Source organism: Coregonus lavaretus (genome assembly GCF_964263955.1).
Source record: "Coregonus lavaretus genome assembly, chromosome: 33".
Lineage (NCBI taxonomy): Eukaryota > Metazoa > Chordata > Actinopteri > Salmoniformes > Salmonidae > Coregonus > Coregonus lavaretus.
The window spans coordinates 35,411,720-35,426,055 of NC_140020.1; the positions used below are offsets into that span (position 1 = coordinate 35,411,720).

The 14,336-nt window shown below is 45.4% G+C and overlaps 1 protein-coding gene across 1 annotated transcript in view; it reads right to left on the bottom strand.

Moving 5' to 3' along the window:
• adgb (androglobin) overlaps positions 1-14,336 on the bottom strand; it is a gene marked incomplete at both ends in the record, with an annotated part of 103,495 nt that overhangs the window by 37,383 nt on the left and 51,776 nt on the right. Inside the window, 6 exons of the mRNA XM_084151415.1 lie at positions 1,149-1,284; positions 2,789-2,897; positions 4,505-4,618; positions 5,349-5,412; positions 5,527-5,689; positions 8,361-8,403. Coding sequence (XP_084007541.1) covers positions 1,149-1,284; positions 2,789-2,897; positions 4,505-4,618; positions 5,349-5,412; positions 5,527-5,689; positions 8,361-8,403 — 629 coding nt within the window. The remainder of the gene's footprint in view (positions 1-1,148; positions 1,285-2,788; positions 2,898-4,504; positions 4,619-5,348; positions 5,413-5,526; positions 5,690-8,360; positions 8,404-14,336) is intronic.

Genomic DNA, 14,336 nt, shown 5'->3' on the forward strand with positions numbered 1-14,336 from the left:
CCCCATCACCAGATAACAAACCATGAAACTTTGAATTGATAAAAACCCAATGATAGCGCTAGCCTGCTTAGAGCTGCTGCACCAAGAGCTAGTCAACTTTACAGGGTCATTTCCATATACAGCAGGTTAATAATGCCTTCCCCTCAGCCCCAATTACAAAGCCATGTCTCCGTCTTGCAGTAATGTCTTCCTGGCTGCCTGGGTCAAGTGTGGTCCACTCATAGAGTAGTCGGGCTAATGCACCGTTGGCCCACAGCAGCTCACAGCCCTGATGGAACACTGCCAGCCTGACAGAGTGGAGCTGGACTCCTCCATCCCATTAGCTTAGCATAATACAGCCATCACAGCCAAACGTGATCGATGACAATAGACCTGATTGGTGTTGGGCTTAAGAGAATAGGATCATGGATAGAGGGACAAGGAGAGGGGAGTGGTAGCGAGATAAAACGAAGCGAGGGAAATATAAAAGAGGGAGAGATACTGTAGATTGATAGTGTGTGTGTGAGAGAGATCAAGGGAACGATCGAGAGATAGAAAAGGATTGAATAGACAGAGAGAGAGCGCAAACGAGAGAGAGAGAAAGATACCCCAGAGTGAGAGGTTGAGATTGAGTTCATTATAATTTGGCGGAATCAGCATCCCCTCCCCCACACTTCAATCACGTAGTAGTGCTCAGGGACGCATGGTGCGCTAAGTGTTACGTTTACACCACGGCACAGTGGTAATTGTACCTCCGCCTGACCCCAGAAACTAGGCCCCCTGCTTCTAGGCCAACCAGAAGCCATTAATAGAGACTAGGGCAAGTTATTTTCTCAGAGCATCAGATCTAACTGTATAAGATATATCGACGGTATGAGGTTTCAGCTTTAGCTTTGGAAATCAGCAGTTAAGTTAATAGTGTAAAGGTTATGTTGGGTTATTTTAATCAGTAATACCTTATAAAATACTGGTCTCATGAGAGCACAAGTTCAACCTGCAAACATCAGGAGGGTGTGGTGAGGCTTTTATGCACCCTGATGATGGCCAAATTTGGAACATGGGCACCATGTTACTGCTTCAGAGTGTCATGAAATGTCTGGTGCCAACAACAGTTTGTATATGTATGGCTGGTGGTGAGGGTGGACAGGCCAGGTTGGGCAAGGTCTTACCCAGGGGGGAGGACCAGCAGGGCAGCCTTGCAGGCAGTGGTCTTGATGTGGAGTACAGGTAGCTGACACAGCAGACTCTTCCAGGAGTAGGGCTCTGCTATGAGAACTCCAGACCTGCACACAGGACTCTCCTTCTCTACAGGAAGACAGAAGAGAGATAAACAGATGGCCGTACACAAAAGCACAGTGCTGTTGATGGGTTATAATGGTACGCTACATGACAAAAAGTATGTGGACACCTGCTCGTCGAACATGGTCCCCCCTTTGCTGCTATAACAGGCTTTCCACTAGATGCTGGAACATTGCTATGGGGACTTTCTTCCATTCAGCCACCAGAGCATTAGTGAGGTAGGCCTGGCTCGCAGTCGGCCGTCTAATTAATCCCAAAAGTGTTCGATGGGGTTAAGGTCAGGGCTCTGTGCAGGCCAGTCAAGTTCTTCCACACCGATCTCGAAAAGCCATTTCTTTATGGATCTCGCTTTGTGCACAGGGGCATTGTCATTCTGAAACAGGAAAGGGCCCCAAACTGTTGCCACAAAGTTAGAAGCAAAACATCGTCTAGAATGTCATTGTATGCTGTAGCGTTAAGATTTCCCTTCACTGGAACGACGGGCCTAGCCCGAACCATGAAAAACAGCCCCAGACCATTATTCCTTCTCCACCGAATTTTACAGTTGGCAATATGCATTCGGGCAGGTAGCGTTCTCCTTGCATCCGCCAAACCCAGATTTGTCCGTCGGACTACCAGAGGGTGAAGCGTGATTCATCACTCAAGAGAACGCGTTTCCACTGCTCCAGAGTCCAATGGTGGCGAGCTTTACACCACTCCATCCGACGTTTGGCATTGCACATGGTGATCTTAGGCTTGTGTGTGGCTGCTCGGCCATGGAAACCCATTTCATGATCTCCCAACGAACAGTTATTGTGCTGATGTTGCTTCCAGAGGCAGTTTGGAACATGGTAGTGAGTGTTGCAACCGAGGACAGAAGATTTTTAAGCGCTACGCGCTTCAGCACTCGGCGGTCCCGTTCTATGAGCTTGTGTGGCCTACCACTTCGCGGTTGAGCCGTTGTTGCTCCTAGACGTTTCCACTTCACAATAACAGCACTTACAGTTGACTGGGACATCTGTAGCAGGGCAGAAATTAGACGAACTGACTTGTTGGAAAGGTGGCATCCTATGACGGTGCCACGTTGAAAGTCACTAAGCTCTTCAGTAAGGCCATTTTTACTGCCAATGTTTGTCTATGGAGATTGCATGGCTGTGTGCTCGATTTTATACACCTGTCAGCAACGGGTGTGGCTGAAATAACCGAATCCACTAATTTGAAGGGGTGTCCACATACTTTTGATATGGAGACGTGTGTGATGTGTGTGTGTTTGTGATTGAGTGAGCATGGATGGGTATGAGTGCTGTGTTCATTGTATTATGAAACATGTGTACACCATGTGCATGTTTGAGTGCAATATAATCATGTGTCTGTGGTATGCGCATGGGTGTGTGCATGTGTGCACGTCCAAGTGTGTGTGTGTACACTGCATACCTGTGTGTGTGCGCATGAGCATATGTGAGTGAGAGGGTGTGTGTGTGTGTGTGTGTCCATGCATGTCGGTGTGTGTTTTTGTATGTTAGGCCCTTACTCTCATCGGCTGTCTCTCCCCAGTGTACCAAAGCAGAGAAGCTGATGAGGATGTGGGAAGGCTGCAGGCTGTCCACAAACAGGTAGTGAGAGCCCTTCTCATCTGGAGACTGGAGAAGCACACAGACAGACAGCACCAAGCTACACTCATCAGTATGGAGGGGAGGAGAAGGAAAAGAGGGGGGAGAGAGAGGGAGAGAGAGAGAGAGAGAAAGAAAGAGAGGAAGAGGGGAAGCATGCAAGGCAGCAACATAAGGAATGAGAAGGGAGATGGGAGTATGGAAGGACAGAGAGCCACAGAGAAAAAGACAGATAAAGAGCTCCTTCTCAATGCCACATGCATGCACACACAGGCCCCCAGAGAGGGTGGCTGCAGTCCTAACACTGTGGGCTGATTACAATCTCAGGTGCAGTGCAGTGTGCTGGACAGTAAAGCCCATCAGTAGAGAAGGTGTACCTGTGGAAACACAACAGCAGAGGGCGCTGTGAGGCGTGGCTGGGCGACAGGGAAGGCAGATTGGGAAGATGGGAGTGTGTCAAGGCATGCATGTATACTGGAAGGGGAGAGTTAGCTCCGTACCATTTAAAGAAGCTTTGAGTTTGACAAACACAGTACAAATGCAAATGATAGAGGTAGCTATAAGATATTACTGGATACAGGCTGCAGCATTTTGCCCCCTGTATTTATTGTACTAGGATGATAGGTGACGCTGCAGACACAGTGAAGTTTAGGTGCACGGATGGTTATTGTGCCTGAATAGAATGGATGTTACAGTAAGGTGTAGTTGTTCAGGTGTAGCTGTACAGGTGTAGTTGTTCAGGTGTAGTTGTTCAGGTGTAGTTGTTCAGGTGTAGCTGTACAGGTGTTGTTGTTCAGGTGTACCTGTACAGGTGTAGTTGTTCAGGTGTAGCTGTACAGGTGTTGTTGTTCAGGTGTACCTGTACAGGTGTAGTTGTTCAGGTGTAGCTGTACAGGTGTAGTTGTTCAGGTGTAGTTGTTGTACAGGTGTAGTTGTTCAGGTGTAGTTGTACAGGTGTAGTTGTTCAGGTGTAGTTGTACAGGTGTAGCTGTACAGGTGTAGTTGTTCAGGTGTAGTTGTACAGGTGTAGTTGTTCAGGTGTAGCTGTACAGGTGTAGTTGTTCAGGTGTAGCTGTACAGGTGTAGTTGTTCAGGTGTAGCTGTTCAGGTGTAGCTGTACAGGTGTAGTTGTTCAGGTGTAGCTGTACAGGTGTAGTTGTTCAGGTGTAGTTGTACAGGTGTAGTTGTTCAGGTGTAGTTGTACAGGTGTAGTTGTTCAGGTGTAGCTGTACAGGTGTAGCTGTACAGGTGTAGCTGTACAGGTGTAGTTGTTCAGGTGTAGTTGTACAGGTGTAGCTGTAGCTGTACAGGTGTAGTTGTTCAGGTGTAGTTGTACAGGTGTAGTTGTACAGGTGTAGTTGTTCAGGTGTAGTTGTACAGGTGTAGCTGTACAGGTGTAGTTGTTCAGGTGTAGCTGTACAGGTGTAGCTGTACAGGTGTAGTTGTTCAGGTGTAGTTGTACAGGTGTAGCTGTAGCTGTACAGGTGTAGTTGTTCAGGTGTAGTTGTACAGGTGTAGTTGTACAGGTGTAGTTGTTCAGGTGTAGTTGTACAGGTGTAGCTGTACAGGTGTAGTTGTTCAGGTGTAGCTGTTCAGGTGTAGCTGTACAGGTGTAGCTGTACAGGTTTGTATTGTACCTGAATATGAGCAGCAGCAGAGGAACCTGGGTGGCGTACAGGTGTAGCAGCAGAGTGGGTGGAGCCCACAGGGCAGTTGAGAGCCATGGATGACACTTTGGATGAGATGGTGCTCTGATGATGACAAAACCAGGGATGTCATTCCATCTATCAACACTATCATACAGTTTTCACTCCATGTATTGTATGGATGACCAAGATCTGTTTAAAATGCCCTTAAAACTCTCTTATCAATAAAGGTTTGTTTGTTTGAGCTTGATAATTATTTTTGCATTGGGTGTGTCTCAATCAACTGAGCCCGCAGATGTCAGCCATTAGCCTGTGTGATGGCTGGGAGCTGCGGTAGAGTGTTTTTTGTGAGACGAGGGAGGATCTTCCGAGCGCTTTCGCTCAAGACAAACGTCTGTAAACTTTGAATGGTTTGAGCTACAAACTATTATGATCCCATTCTGAAAAGCTTAGACTCTCACGAATATGTACGTGTTATCTGTTTTACGATGTTCAGAAGCAGCAAGGGACCCAAGGACGCCACCGTCCCAACTCCCTACAAAATTACTGTGCAGTAAAATATAATACACAATTATAGACTTATTCTGTCAAATCATACTTCTTTCTGATTTATCTTTTTTGCCATGTATTTGTGTGTTATTTAATCTTTTTCTATGGGATTATAGCTGTTAGGGCAAATTCAATGTTTCATCAAATAATGTTTACATATATTTTTTATACCTACAGGGGTCCTAAAATAAAAATCTATTTTATTAATATCCTAAAACAATTCCATATGTTAGGTTAGTAGATATCCTTGAAAAAAGGCTTAGACCCTACTTAGAAATACATTTACCTTGAAATGGGACTTCTGGAAATGGTTTGGATATGTGTTTGGCTTGTGGAAAACCACAAGTGTCCTGAAAAATCAAAGCAGTATTTTGCATCAACCCCCTGGACTGTAAGAAAGAGAGTAGTGCCCTTCAGAGCCATATAAATACAGTACTACATAGATATAAGCCAGTGGGTCTTACTGGAAGCACTTGGAGAAGTCATCCAGGTCTACCCAGGACTCCTGTAACATAGGCTTCTCAGAAACAATCATATCCTGAGACTTCAGCAGCGCCGGGCTGGGCTCCTTAGCCTGTTTGGCCCGCTCTGGGGCTGGGGCAGGGGCTGACTCCCACACCTCCTGATCTGTAGAGAGGACATGTCACAAACTGACTATCACTGAAATGTTAGAGATCATCTCAAACTGACACAGATCATGATGAGAAAGCTTTGTGTAAGCTATAGAATTGATTTGTTAGCCGCTTTTGATCTATATTATTGTGAGCTATAAAGTATATGAGAGTTATTAACTATACAGTAGATCAAACATAATCAATCCCTATAGCAAAATCTGAAGCCTTTACAAATGAAACCCCAAAACTAAGGAAATGAATAAGTATCAGCTGAATAGATAGGATATTGACTTTTTTATGACCCATTTTATGGCTGTGAGATAATGTGTTGCTATTAAATATAAATAGCAGTGTTTTTCTAGTGACTCATAAGGAACTTGGTCTGTGCTGATCTACAGTAGGCTATGTGGCATCTGGGGCCCATACATTAGCATATATTCAGGAGACTCAGCTCAACACTGCTCACTCCCACATAATGCTTCCATCTAAACACACATATCATTGATCATATATCAGTGAAGTTCCACTCAAAGAGAAGATGATGATGCTTGTGGAGCTACACTGTTCTTAACTGACTTGCCTAGTTAAATAAAGGTAAAATTAAAAAATATTTTAAAAATAAACACTACCATTCAAAAGTTTGGGGTCACTTAGAAATGTCCTTGTTTTCCATGAAAATATATATGAAATTAGTTTGAATAGGAAATATAGCAAAATGAATAGGAAATGTAGTCATTGACAAGGTTAGAAATAATGATTTTTAATTGAAATAATAATTGTGTCCTTCAAACTTTGCTTTTGTCAAAGAATCCTCCATTTGCAGCAATTACAGCCTTGCAGACCTTCGGCATTCTAGTTGTCAATTTGTTGAGGTAATCTGAAGAGATTTCACCCCATGCTTCCTGAAGCACCTCAAGTTGGATTGGCTTGATAGGCACTTCTTACGTACCATACGATCAAGCTGCTCCCAGAACAGCTCAATAGGGTTGAGATCCGGTGACTGTGCTGGCCACTCCATTATAGACAGAATACCAGCTGACTGCTTCTTCCCTAAATAGTTCTTGCATAGTTTGGAGCTGTGCTTTGGGTCATTGTCCTGTTGTAGGAGGGAATTGGCTCCAATCAAGCGCAGTCCACAGGGTATGGCATGATTGCAAAATGGAGTGATAGCCTTCCTTCTTCAAGATCCATTTTACCTTGTACAAATCTCCCACTTTACCACCACCAAAGCACCCCCAGACCATCACATTGCCTCCACCATGCTTGACAGATGGCACTCCACCAGCAACTTTTCATTTGGTCTGCGTCTCACAAATGTTCTTCTTTGTGATCCGAACACCTCAAACTTCGATTAATCTGTCCATAACACTTTTTTCCAATCTTCCTCTGTCCAGTGTATGTGTTCTTTTGTCCATCCTAATTTTTTTTTTCATTGGCCAGTCTGAGATATGGCTTTTTCTTTGCAACTCTGCCTAGAAGGTCAGCATCCCGGAGTAGCCTCTTCACTGTTGACGTTGAGACTGGTGTTTTGCGGGTACTATTTAATGAAGCTGCCAGTTGAGGACCTATGAGGCGCCTGTTTCTCAAACTAGACACTCTAATGTATTTGTCCTCTTGCTCAGTTGTGCACCGGGGCCTCCCACTCCTCTTTCTATTCTGGTTAGAGCCAGTTTGCGCTGTTCTGTGAAGGGAGTAGTACACAGCGTTGTACGAGATCTTCAGTTTCTTGGCAATTTCTCGCATGGAATAGCCTTCGTTTCTCAGAACAAGAATAGACTGATGAGTTTCAGAAGAAAGTTATTTGTTTCTGGACATTTTGAGCCTGTAATCGAACCCACAATTGCTGATGCTCCAGATACTCAATTAGTCTCAAGAAGGCCAGTTTTTTTGCTTCTTTAATCAACACAACAGTTTTCAACTGTGCTAACATAATTGCAAAAAGGGTTTTCTAATGATCAATTAGCCTTTTAAAATGATAAACTTGGATTAGCAAACACAACGTGCCATTGGAACACAGGACTGATGGTTGCTGATAATGGGCCTCTGTACGCCTATGTAGATATTCAATTAAAAACCAGCCATTTCCAGCTACAATAGCCATTTACAACATTAACAATGTCTACACTGTATTTCTGATCAATTCGATGTTATTTTAATGGACAATAATTTTTTTCAAAAACAATGACATTTCTAAGTGATCCCAAACTTTTGAACGGTAGTGTATATAGGGCTATAGGCAAAGCACCGTGCTGAGCAATGGTCGTCCTGTTCCTCCAATGTCAGGTGTTACTAAGCAACAAAAAGAGAGGAAGAGGGAGGCTGGATAATTGGACGGTTGTCATAAGGCATCATTCCAGATGCATCTTCAAAGAGTCTCAGCCAAGGAACCAAAGGAGGGAAGGAAGGAGGAGAGGAAGGGGGGAAGAGGAAGGAGAAAAAGACACACGACTCCTAAACACATCTGTACATTACACTAATAGTGACATCCAGTAGCTTTACAAACCACCATCAAATCAATGGATGCACTTCTTAAAGTACCATTAATGAAATCTAGGTTGGTTTTCACAATATCTTCTTGTCACTTTCAGTGATAGTAAAGAATCAGACTGATCAGTGTATAGCGCTGTGGTATGATGTAGTGTATGTACTGTGTGGTGGTTGGGTGGAATTGAGATGGTCTTTACCATTGGTGGTATTGTCGTCCTTCTTCTTGTCCTCTGCTATAACCTAAAGGGATAGAGTGATGGGGGGAGAAGGAGGGGAGAAATAACCAGTTACAAACATTGGGGGAGAGTAAGAGACAAGGAGAGAGAGAGAGAGAGAGAGAGAGAGAGAGAGAGAGAGAGAGAGAGAGAGAGAGAGAGAGAGAGAGAGAGAGAGAGAGAGAGAGAGAGAGAGAGAGAGAGAGAGAGAGAGAGAGAGTGAGAGTTGAGCAGCAGAGGGTCTATACAGTTGATGCCTGCAATCCTCCTATCCCAACTGAACTGCAGACAGAGCAAGAGAGAGAGAGAGTGAGAGACAGAGCAGAGAGCTATCTGGCGCGGGAACACCAGGCAGACATGCCTTAATGTGACAAGGCAAGGGGACTCCTTCCTCCCCAGCTAAATGAACACTACATGTGGACTGTAATCGTGTTACTTAGCTTGTTAACAAATGTAGAGGCCAGGCATTGTGTTGTGTATCAGAGCATGCTTCTCAGTTCCAGGGATTATGAAACTGTTCCAGGGATTATGAAAACACTTACATGTCATGTTCCATTCAACAAGCTAATTAAGACATAGAGAGGCTGAATCTGAAATGGCACCCTATTCACTACATAGTAGTACATACCGATAGGGCTCTGGTCAAAAGTAGTGCTATATTCATTTAAAAATATGTTTGTTATTGCCTTCGATTGAATAAGAACGTATCATGATGTAAATAAATATCCTTAGTTTGGAGACTTTTTTGGGGTGGGACTGCAATTTGCACCACTTCTGTAGAAGTGTTTATACACATATTTATATTAAGAGGTGCCTGTCCCAAACCCTGACTCATAAACTTTTTTTTTTACACAATGAGTTCAATAGAACATTGTGAGTTGTTTTGTTATTACATTGAAAGATACTGTTCTAATTAGTAGTTTTAATGGCATTGAGGAGCACACCACATCAGTCAATGGCTTCATCAATAAGTGCATCGATGACGTCGTCCCCACAGTGACCGTAAGTACATACCCCAACCAATGGATTACAGGCAACATCTGCACTGAGCTAAAGGGTAGAGCTGCCGATATTAAGGAGCCGGATTCTAACCTGGACGCTTATAAGAAATCTCGCTATGCCCTCCGACAAACCATCAAACAGGCAAAGCGTCAATACAGGACTAAGATTTAATAGTATTACACCGGCTCTGACGATAGTCGGATGTGGCAGGACTTGCAAACTATTACAGACTACAAAGGGAAACACAGCCGCGAGCTGCCCAGTGACACGAGCCTACCAGACGAGAAAAATCACTTCTATGCTCTCTTCGAGGCAAGCAACACTGAAGCATGCATGAGAGCATCAGCTGTTCCGGACGACTGTGTGATCACGCTCTCCATAGCCGATATGAGTAAAACCTTTAAACAGGTCAACATCCGGACGCAGGGACAGACAGATTACCAGGATGTGTACTCCGAGCATGCGGTGACCAACTGGCAAGTGTCTTCACTGACATTTTCAACCTGTCCCTGACTGAGTCTGTAATATCAACATGTTTCAAGCAGACCACTATAGTCCCTGTGCACAATAACACTAAGGTAACCTGCCTAAAAGACTACACACCTGTAGCACTCAAGTCTGTAGCCATGAAGTGCTTTGAAAAGCTGGTCATGGCTCACATCAACACCATTATCCCTTAGGACCCTGGGACTAAACACCTCCCTCTGCAACTGGATCCTGGACTTCCTGACGGGCCAACACCCTGGTGGTAAGGGTAGGTAACAACACATCTGCCACGCTGATCCTCAACACAAGGGCCCCTCAGGGGTGTGCGCTCAGTCCCCTCCTGTACTCGCTGTTCACCCATGACTGCATGGCCAGGCACGACTCCAACACCATCATTAAGTTTGCCGACGACACAACAGTGGTAGGCCTGATCACCGACAACAATGAGACAGCCTATAGGGAGGAGGTCAGAGACCTGGCCGTGTGGTGCCAGGATAACAACCTCTCCCACAACGTGATCCAAGACAAAGGAGATGATTGTGGACTACAGGAAAAGAAGGATCAAGCACGACCCCATTCTCATCGACGGGACTGTAGAGGAGCAGGTTGAGAGCTTCAAGTTCCTTGGTGTCTACATCACCAACAAACTATCATGGTCCAAACACACCAAGACAGTCGTGAAGAGGGCACGACAAAGCCTATTCCCTCTAAGGAGACTGAAAAGATTTGGCATGGGTCCCCAGATCCTCAAAAAGTTATACAGCTGCACCATCGAGAGCATCCTGACTGGTTGCATCACTGACTGGTATGGCAACTGCTCGGCCTCCGACCGGAAGGCACTACAGAGGGTAGTGCGTACGGCCCAGTACATCACTGGGGCCAAGTATCCTGCCATCCAGGACCTCTATACCAGGCAGTGTCAGAGGAAGGCCCTAAAAATTGTCAAAGACTCCAGCCACCCTAGTCATAGACTGTTCTCTCTGCTAACAGACGGCAAGCGGTACCGGAGCGCCAAGTCTAGTTCTAAAAGGCTTCTTAAAAGCTTCTACCCCCAAGCCATAAGACTCCTGAACAGCTAATCAAATGGCTACCCGGACTATTTGCGCTGTCCCCCCACCCCCTCTTTTATGCTGCTGCTACTCTAAATGTATGATCTATGCAGTCACTTTAACTATACCACATGTACATATCACCTCAATTACCTTGACTAACCGGTGCCCCCGCACATTGACTCTGTACCGGCACCCCCTGTATATAGCCTCGCTACTGTTATTTTTACTGTTATTTTACTGCTTTTATTTTTTACTTATCTATTGTTTACTTAAAACTGCATTGTTGGTTAAGGGCTTGTAAGTAAGCATGTCACTGTAAGGTCACCTGTCGTATTCGGCGCATGTCACAAATACAATTTAATTTGATTTGATCATCTAACCACATCATATGATATAGCAGTCTTGTGCCGACTGCACAGTCAATAACGTGATATGCAACCATTGGTTGACGCATGCAACATCTAAACAGGGGAACGCGACCATGATGTGGTTAGCTGATACGTAAAATACCTATCCAGATGTTGTAAGATCTGGCAGGCGTCAGCTACGTCTAAGCAGCGGAACGTGCCCATTGAGATGAGAGTAATGCAAGTCAGTCAAACAGAGTGTTTGCGCATGTGCCCGGGTGCACTTCACACCGCTACAATGTGGTAGCTATTGGACCAAAACAGCTGAGACGTTTAACCTCACGCTTCAAAGCTCATGGTTACTGAGGAAATTCACCCACTAATACTGTTTATTTGGTGCATCTACAGTGCATTTGGAAAGTATTCAGAACCCTTTACTTTTTCCACATTTTGTTAGGGTACAGCCTTATTCTAAAATTGATTAAATTATTTTTCGCCCCCTCATCCACCCCCATAATGACAAAGCAAAAACAGGTTTTTACAAATTCTTGCACATTTTATATTTCTAAACAGAAATATCACATTTACATAAGTATTCAGACCCATTAATTTGTACTTTGTTGAAGCACCATTGGCAGCGATTACAGCATCGAGTATGACGCTACAAGCTTGGCACACCTGTATTTGGGGAGTTTCTCCCATTCTTCTCTGCAGATCCTCTCAAGCTCTGTCAGGGTGGATGGGGAGCGTTGCAGCACAGCTATTTTCAGGTCTCTCCAGAGATGTTAGATCGGGTTCAAGTCTGGGCTCTGGCTGGGTCACTCAAGGACATTCAGAGACTTTTCCCGAAGCAACTCCTGCGTTGTCTTTGCTGTGTGCTTTGGGTTGTTGTCCTGTTGGAAGGCGAACATTCGCCCTAGTTCGAGGTCCTGAGCGTCTGGAGCAGGTTTTCATCAAGGATCTCTCTGTACTTTTCTCTGTTCATCTTTCCCTCGATCCTGAGTAGTATCCCAGTCCCTTCCGCTGAAAAACATTCCACAGCATGATGATTCAGGCCAAAGAGTTCAATCTTGGATTAATCATACCAGATAATCTTGTTTCTCATGGTCTGAGAGTCTTTAGGTGCCTTTTGGCAAACTCCAAGCAGGCTGTCATGTGCCTTTTACTGAGGAGTGGCTTCCGTCTGGTCACTCTACCATAAAGGCCTGATTGGTGAAGTGCTGCGGAGATGGTTTTACTTCTGGAAGGTTCTCCAATCTCCACAGAGGAACTCTAGAGCTCTGTCAGAGTGACCATCGGGTTCTTGGTCACCTCCCTGACCAAGACCCTTCTCCCCCGATTGCTCAGTTTGGCTGGGCAGCCAGCACTAGGAAGAGTCTTAGTGGTTCCAAACTTCTTCCATTTAAGAATGATGTAGGCTGCTGTGTTCTTATGACCTTCAATGCTGCAGAAATGTTTTGGTACCCTTCCACAGATCTGTGCCTTGACACAATCCTGTCTCGGAGCTCTTCGGACAATTCCTTCGACCTCATGGCTTGGTTTTTGCTCTGACATGCACTGTCAACTGTGGGACCTTATATACAGTTGAAGACAGAAGTTTACATACACTTAGGTTGGAGTCATTAAAACTCGTTTTTCAAACACTCCACAAATTTCTTGTTAACAAACTATAGTTTTGGCAAGTCGGTTAGGACATCTACTTTGTGCATGACACAAGTAATTTTTCCAACAATTGTTTACAGACAGATTATTTCACTTGTAATTCACTGTATCACAATTCCAGTGGGTCAGAAGTTTACATACATTAAGTTGACTATGCCTTTAAACAGCTTGGAAAATTCCAGAAAATGATGTCATGGCTTTAGAAGCTTTTGATAGGCTAATTGACATCATTTTAATCAATTGGAGGTGTACCTATGGATGTATTTCAAGGCCTACCTTCAAACTCAGTGCCTCTTTGCTTGACATCATGGGAAAATCAAAAGAAATCAGCCAAGACCTCAGAAAGAAAATTGTAGACCTCTACAAGTCTGGTTCATCCTTGGGAGCAATTTCCAAACACCTGAAGGTACCACGTTCATCTGTACAAACAATAGTACGCAAGTATAAACACCATGGGACCACACAGCCGTCATACCGCTCAGGAAGGAGACGCGTTCTGTCTCCTAGAGATGAACGTACTAAATTAATCCCAGAACAACAGCAAAGGACCTTGTGAAGATGCTGGAGGAAACAGGTATAAAGGTATCTATATCCACAGTAAAACGGGTCCTATATCGACATAACCTGAAAGGCCACTCATCAAGGAAGAAGCCACTGCTCCAAAACCACCATAAAAAAGCCAGACTACTGTCACGATCGTCATAATGATTGGACCAAGGCGCAGCGTGATATGCGTACATCTTTTTAATAGTGTACTGGCAACACGATACAAAATACAAAACAACAAAACGAAACGTGAAGTCCTCGGTTAACAACACAAACCAACACGGAACAAGATCCCACAAAACACAAGTGCACCACAGGCTGCCAAAGTATGGTTCCCAATCAGAGACAACAAGCAACAGCTGATTCTCGTTGCCTCTGATTGAGAACCACCCCGGCCAACCTAGAAAACACATGAACTAGAAACTGAACATAGAGTTCCCCCCCCCCCCCCCCCCCCACAAAGGCGCGGACTGCGACCGCACCAACATAAACCCAACAGGGGAGGGGCCGGGTGTGACCACCACCCTCTAACAACCCCCCCGTAGCGCCCCTGGTCTGGTCCCGCTGGTTGGAGCTGGACTGGACATCGGTGGAGCGGATTGACCAGGCACCGGTGAAACAGGCACGGGCTGTGCCGGACTGACGACGCGCACCACAGGCTTGGTGCGGGGAGCAGGGACGGGCCGGACCGGGCTGGCGACGCGCACCACAGGCTTGGTGCGGGGAGCAGGAACGGGCCGCACCGGGCTGACGAAGCGCACCACTGGCTTGGTGCGGGGAGCAGGAACAGGCCGGGCCGGGCTGACGACGCGCACCATAGGCTTGGTGCGGGGAGCAGGAACGGGCCGGGCCGGGCTGGCAAC